The 7,371-nt window shown below is 38.1% G+C and overlaps 2 protein-coding genes across 2 annotated transcripts; one reads left to right on the top strand and one right to left on the bottom strand.

Annotated features, from left to right (window-relative positions):
• Positions 1 to 3,278, top strand: LOC126615248 (probable E3 ubiquitin-protein ligase LUL2). The gene is made up of 4 exons (XM_050283050.1): positions 1 to 259; positions 433 to 1,042; positions 1,729 to 2,224; positions 2,683 to 3,278. The coding sequence occupies exons 2-4, from the start codon at positions 540 to 542 to the stop codon at positions 2,803 to 2,805; spliced, it is 1,122 nt and encodes a 373-aa protein (XP_050139007.1). The 5' UTR covers positions 1 to 259; positions 433 to 539; the 3' UTR covers positions 2,806 to 3,278.
• A 420-nt stretch (positions 3,279 to 3,698) lies between these two features.
• LOC126615246 (uncharacterized acetyltransferase At3g50280-like) lies at positions 3,699 to 5,404 on the bottom strand. The gene has a single exon (XM_050283047.1). It carries the CDS (start codon positions 5,338 to 5,340, stop codon positions 3,961 to 3,963), a length of 1,380 nt encoding a protein of 459 aa, XP_050139004.1. The 5' UTR covers positions 5,341 to 5,404; the 3' UTR covers positions 3,699 to 3,960.
• Positions 5,405 to 7,371: the final 1,967 nt, after the last annotated feature.

The following is a 7,371-nucleotide window of genomic DNA, read 5'->3' on the forward strand; positions in this document are numbered from 1 at the left end:
TTGATCCAAATGTGAGGACGTGGCGAGAGAAGCGAGAAAAGCAGAAGAAAGTTAAGGCTTCTCTTTCCTTCCCGACTCCAAAGGTGGTAGTGGCGGACGTAGGACGTTGTCGTTGGTTGGGTCGGTGGACAGACAGACACCCCAATATCCCATTTCCAGATTCATTCATTCGAAAATCTCAACCTCTCTCTCCTATCTCTCTCTCTCTCTCTCTCTCTCTCTCTCTCTCTAGAATGCAAACAACACATCCCAAGCCAAGGTACGTTTTCTCTGTTTTTTCAGTATCATTTATCATGTTACTTGTTGGATTTTCATCATAATTTAATCTTCTCAATTTGTTTTGTGAATTTTTATTTATAAATGATTGATGGAAATGATTTTCTCATCTAACTTTTAACAAATTCCAACACTTTCATTGCGCTTCTTCTTCAGGTTTCTCATCTGCTAAACGGAAGATTCAATATTTGATGGTATTTTCTGGGTGTTTTTAATCGTTTAATAAGAACATTGAAAACTGAAATTCCCTTAGTATAGAGAGAATGGGTAATTTTGGAAGCACCACCTCCGGGGGTCGCCGGAGGCACCGCCCGCAACCCCAAATGTCTGGGGGTACTCATGTTTTTGCTGCTTCCACACCACCTCATCCGTCTCAATATCCGAACGGACCAGACTCCAATCCGCCGCAATACCATCAGAACCCGTCTCAATATACAAATGGATCAAACCCCAATCCGCCCCAGTTCCTCCAATACCCCAGATTCTACCTGCCGCCGCCTGTGCCGGTACCCTATCCGCAGTCTTTTCACGGCAGCGGAGTCTATATGGGCCCCACTCCCGCCAATTGGGTTCACGGGCAGTTCCCTTTCGGTGCTGCTCCCCCTGCCCCTGCCCCTCAGGGTGCTCCCTTTGTGGAACATCAGAAGACGATCACCATTAAGAATGCCGTGAATATCAAGAAAGACTCTTTGCGGGTAGAGCCGGATGAGGAGAATCCCGGGAGGTTCCTTGTTGCTTTCACGTTTGATGCTGCTGCGCCCGGAAGGTAAATGTTTCATGGATGCATGTTCTATGAGAGTACGTTGTATGCTTTGACCATGGGAGTAGTGATGTTTGACTAATGACTATGGCTTTTTGAAAAGATGTAGTTCTTTGATGACATTAGATTAGTTGAATTTGTTTCGAGCTGATTATTTGGTTTATTGGTGATACTTGGTGGTCATGTTGGGCAATATTTATATGCCTTGATCAAGTCAACTGTTTGAAAACATAGCATAGTCTTGTAGACCAAGGAGGAAAGCGTATAGCCTAGCTCAAGCTGTCAAGCTTATTACATGGTTAATATTGTCTAATGATAGAGGTTAAGGGCCTAGGGCAGATGAACTGCTAAATGAAGTTATGAGGCTTCTGCCCCTGCTGTAAAATGATTTACAAATCTGTCGGTGTTATTTGTGACATGGAGATTATGGGAGTCTAATATTTCTCGTTTGAAGTTTAAACAAAACCTCTTTTCCTAATTGTCTAAAGTTTCTTATTCAGTTGTTAAACACCTTCATACGATGTTCTTAGACAACATAATGTGTATGTGCAGCTAGAAAGGGTCTTCTCATTCTTCTCAACTTTTGTTTTTTTTTTTCGTTTTGCGGTAGCTAAATGCATTCATGTGATGTGATGTTTCTTCTACAAGTGTTCCCTTTTACTTGATTATTTATCCCCTGTTTTGTGCCACAGCATTACAGTTCTTTTTTTCGCTAAAGAAGATGCAGACTGTAAACTGATAGCAACAAAGGAAAGCTTGCTTAAATCTGTTACAGTGCCTTTTGAGAAAGGCCTTGGTCAAAAGTTTAGACAACCCTCCGGAACTGGGATTGACTTCTCAGTGTTTGAGGACATAGGGTTAAGCAAAGAGGGTGACATAGAAGTCTATCCTCTTATGGTGAAGGCTGAATGCTGTCCCTTGAATGAAAGTGAGCAGGAATTGGTTGGAAACTCAGCTAGGAATTCTCAGATCACCCAGGCGGTGTTTGAAAAGAAGGACAATGGGGAATACAGAGTGCGGGTGATGAAGCAGATACTATGGGTGAATGGTATGAGGTACGAGCTACAGGAGATCTATGGTATTGGGAATTCGCTTGAAAGTGATCAAAGTGGAAATGATTCTGGCAAAGAATGTATAATTTGCTTGTCAGAGCCTCGAGATACAACTGTCCTCCCATGCCGGCACATGGTATGTAAAGATTCTATTCTTTCCCTCGTCTTCTATCTTTAGTTTGAATGAACAAATCTTTATGTGATGTCCTTTTTTATTTTGCTTATGAGAGAAATTGAATCTAAGTTCTATCCTCATAAACCTCCACACAATTCCACTTGAACTACATTGTTTGGGGGAGAGAGACATCCCTAACTTTCATAACTTTTCTGGCTGAAAAAGTGCATCATCCGCTTCCACCCCCGCCCACTCCTACAGACTTCCATTTAGCCTCAGAAGTTCAGAACATATTGTTTCCCTCTTGGATGTATAAAGGAGCATCGCAAATTGGCCAGAATCCACTTTGTATCACTCCCTATGTTTATGGTCTTTTGGTTGATGTTACATCTTGGGAGTTCTGCTCTGGTGTTGTAATTTGAGCATGCCCAAGTTTTATCTTCGTTTCTTCTGGCTAATATTTTGTCTTTTGACTGCAGTGCATGTGCAGTGGTTGTGCTAAGGTTCTGAGGTTCCAGACAAATAGATGCCCCGTCTGTAGGCAACCAGTGGATCGTCTCTTGGAAATCAAGGTGAACAATGGAGCTGATAGTTCAGAATAGGATGCTATCAACACTGGTAAAATCTATAAAATCCAAAAGAAAACGAAAGAAGAAAAGGAAAAACACGACCCAACTTTCTCACATCAGTATTTAGTAACGACAGTATCGTGTCCTAACACAACGCGCTTTATTTACTTTTAACCTGTCTTGATCGTTGTCGTGCTTTTCCTAATGACGCCACTGTGGATTGTTCGGATCATTGTGAGCTCCACTCTGAGTGTGAGTTTTTTAACCGTTACGGTAGATATGCAAACCTGGTTTTGAGAGTTGTATTGAGTATGTTAGAAAGATTGTATACCGGTTTGCAAAGTGCATAGAAAGATCGAACGCATTTCTCACAAAATAAGGTTGATATGTATCTTCAAGCTAGTTGAGATTCTTTAGTTTGTACTTCGTGTGATGGTAATGAAATATATCTATTTGACATGTACTTTATCTAAACTCGAATTTGAATTAGATTTCACTTTATTGGATGTGCTCATGCTTTGAAATTTTATTGAGGATAATTGTTTCTAGATGACTTTATGTGTTCAAATCCCATTGATAATGCGAGATAGTCGTTACTTAACACTACTTTTTCCTTGTATTAAGTCCTTTTACAACCTCCAAATAACTCTTATTTTTTTCTTCAATTTGTGTAAATACTATTTTCTTTAGAAAGTATTAAAGATTCAATTTGAAGGGTAAGCACTCTAATACGTATTTTTCAGAACTATCAAATTCGACATCCACCCCTATTAGAATACACGAAATAAGGTTTTTTTAGTCAAAATGGTCCTGGAGATTTACATAATTCCTCACTTTAGGTATTGAAATTTGAAATCGATAGAAGTTTGTCCACCGTTAATCATCTTGTTCCTTCCGTGAAAATCTCAGTTAAATAAGGACCAAAATGACAAAAACCACTTTCAGTTAATGAAAAACAAAGTTTAAAATTGATCATTCATCCATTGTATAACATGTGACAATGGATAGTGATTTTCACTCTCATTTTCTCCTTACACACTCCTTGGAGAAAATCATTTTGATACATTGAAATCATTATACTCTCAAGTTGAGTTGTTTTAAGCAACAACTCGTTTATTTGGACTCTAAAAATTACCAAGCACAATTGACACAGACTTTGAAGCTTACAATCAAAACTAAAAGCATAGGTTATGTGAGTATAGCTTGCATGAACTCTGCATCTTCTGCCATAGCTCGTACAGTCTCTGGCCAAAGACAAGCTTCAAAATCAATACTTCCTTCTTCAGCCCCAGGAAACACCGATAAGCTCCCAACCCATCTTTCTTGAATTCTGCTTCGCACAGCAATCGGCCTTCCCCACCCAAAATCATTACCATACACATTGAACCGCGGCGAGCTTCCTGTGAACAAATCAAGAGTTTCTGGATCCATTTGTGAATTTGGAAGAAATGTAGGAGCTTTTACCCAATCCTCCATGAACTTCCTCACTTCTTCAGCTTTCAGCGCACCAATTTTTTCGTTTATTCGGAAGGCTGCCCACCCTAGTCCATGTTGTGCTAGCTCCCCTGCTGTGCACTTCACAAGAACGCCTAGAACCGCATTCCCGAGGTACTCTTTTGGCAATGGTGGCTCCATTCTTTGCCGCAATCCCGCTACAATCCGGTAGCGAACTTCTTGATCTGGGTTCAGATTTCTGGCACGCGTTACCGCTCGCCAAAGATGAGCCATGAGTGCTTGAAGGGATGAGATCGTGTTATTGTCCGTGGTGCCCATCTCAACATTAGCCTTGGACTTGAGCTCTGCCACTTTCTCTTTAGGAAAATGAAATACTACCCTTTGTGGAGAATTCAAAGACGACGATCCATGTCCAATAACAGGCTTCTTGGTCATGATTTCTTGAACGTAGGAGAAGGGTAGCTGAATTGGAAGATCAATCATGCCGTCATGAAATTGACGAGCGAAAACAGGACGAGGTTGAGAAATTTTACCAGAAGGTTCAACACGAGAAATTTCAGACCACGTATTGAAGAAATGCCAGAAAGAGGTACCATCAACGACCATATGATTTATACTGCAACCAATAAAGATTCCGTCAACAAGCTCAGTGACTTGTACTGCAAGCAATGGTTTCGAAACACCCTCGTAGTTCCAAGCCTCCATCATAGAAAAGAGGTGGTTGACAATGTCATCTGCAAGATAAACAGATTCAAGGATATCCACCACTTTGACACCATCGGCAGCTGCATGGACAAACTCAGCTCCGTCGCCATTACAGTCGATGAAGAAAGAACCAGTGTTATCGTTACCATTTTTAGTCAGGGCGAGCCGACCAGCGAGCGGGTAGAAAATATTCAAGGTCCGGGCAAGAGTGGATTTTAGGTGGTCTATCAAGCTGTTGCTCTCTTCCGTCTCTGCTGATTTCTTGAAGAGAAGCCCTTTATGAATGTAATCAATTTGGATCAAGCGCAGATCCCACGGAGCCAACTCGATTGATCTGTGATTTAACCCATCGTCGTCGTCATTCGTTGGTCGGATGGTGCTGGTGGAGATGTGCCGAATCGGAGTCATTTCAATTGATTGCAGCTCACAACGTTGAAAGGTGATGGTTATAAAATGTGGTGATATTGTTTACGATGGAAGATAGAACAACGAGATAAGCATGGAGGATTTTATAATCCTAACATATAATAAAGATATGTATTTTGTCAACTAAAAGGGGCGTAGTCATTGTGTATTTCAGATTATTTTAAAAGATTTTTTTAATAAGTCACATATTTGAAAGGATTGTAAAATCCTTACAACTTTAAAATATTCTTATAGATTTTGATTAAAGATTTGAAAGGATTTTATGGACTTTGATTAAAGATTTGAATGGATTTTGAGAGACTCTCTTCTCGTTTTAAAAATTATTTTTTTAAATAAATAAGATTAAACTTGAATGAAAAACTATTCAAAACACTCTAGACAACTTTAATTTAATCATAAAGACAAATAATTTCAAAAATGTCAAGGTTGCCCTTGAAAACCTTCATACAACAACTTAATACAAAAGATAATAAAGTATGGGCATGGGCTCCAGGAAACAAGGCATGTCGGAAGTCCATATGCATTCAGCAAGTTCACATGCCGTTCAAAACAAAAGCAAAAGAAGACAAATAATTCGGTCCACTTTCAGAAACAGTAACACTGACAGTTTTCAAAAACAGTGCAAAGTTACTATTTAAAAACGTTGTAAATAGTTGTTTTCTTTTTGAAAAGTTGTTTTGTCGTTTAGGAAATTGATTTGTATATAAGGGAGTCTTTCCTCCCATGCAAGGACACCTTAATACACATTACTCCAATACACCTCAAGCATAGAACATCCGAAACATTCCTATCCTTTGTAAACATTTTATATATCAATAAAAGTTCAAGTGTACAGATTCAAGCAATCTCCAAGTCTTAAGTAAGTTTTTTTTTTCTTTCTTTAGTATGTTTGTTTAAATAGACTTCTAGTCCAAAATAGGGAAACACTATTGTAGTTATATTATTAACCTGCTAAACTGACGATCATACTTTGTTCGAGCACTCTGTTATAGTTGAATGCTTACCATACAAATAATTGGACATGAACCAGGGTACCTCTAAGTTCTTCTTAGCTCTGAGTTTAACTTTGAAGGCCTTATACCTGCATTGTGAGTGACCGTCATGCTGAAACATGTCGAGTTTCATGTGCAAGGTTTTATGTCCACTTGTTATAATGGTCATCTGACTATTTAACTGGACCTTTGCTTTCTGAATTTGGTATCAGAGCCAAGTTTAGCATTTTAATAGTATAATTATAATAGTAAATTAAGTACCTTGAGGTAGGAAGTCATTAACACAACTGATATCACACACCTGTTTAATTTTATATGAACAATAGATATTATTGTCTTTGTAGACCATGTCAACCACAACCACCATGTATTTATTATCCTAGACATCCAACTACAACTAGCATAAAGAGAAGATTAGCATATATTTCCAAAAGAATTAGCAAGACTTTGAAGAAGTAGAAGTTTTATCCTGGTTATCTTGAACACCCTTTATTTATTAATAAATATAATAACACAGAAGTGCAGCATAACGTATTAGCAGCAAAAAGAGTAACATATCATACTTTAAAGACCTTGCGAGAAGAAAGAGAGTTTTTAAGAAACTAGTTAATCATAACTTTAGAGAAAGGTAGACTATAGTTTATGATAGATTATCTTAATTTAGAAATCAGTGAACCTCAAAAAAGAAAAATCACTCTAGACCAAAATAGTTTAGTTTGTTATTTTCCTTTGAGAAAGCATAATCGTATTTTGTATAGTGAAGAAGATCCATAATCCAATAGTATTATAGATCTTAGTATTAGTCAAGCAGAAAATATAAAACTAGAAAATAATGAGCGTAATTATTTGTTATACCAGTTGTTAGAGCATTGTCAGAAAAATTCTATAAAAACAATTAGACAAAATTTAGATTATATTACATCTAAGTTAGAAGATAATAATAAAAATATCCAAAGGTTTCCTTGCAAAAAAGAGATAAAAGAGCTTATTGACCTCATAGATAGTAAGTCTAAGCAAGTAG

Source organism: Malus sylvestris, chromosome 3 (assembly GCF_916048215.2).
Source record: "Malus sylvestris chromosome 3, drMalSylv7.2, whole genome shotgun sequence".
In the NCBI taxonomy this organism is placed as follows: Eukaryota; Viridiplantae; Streptophyta; class Magnoliopsida; order Rosales; family Rosaceae; genus Malus; species Malus sylvestris.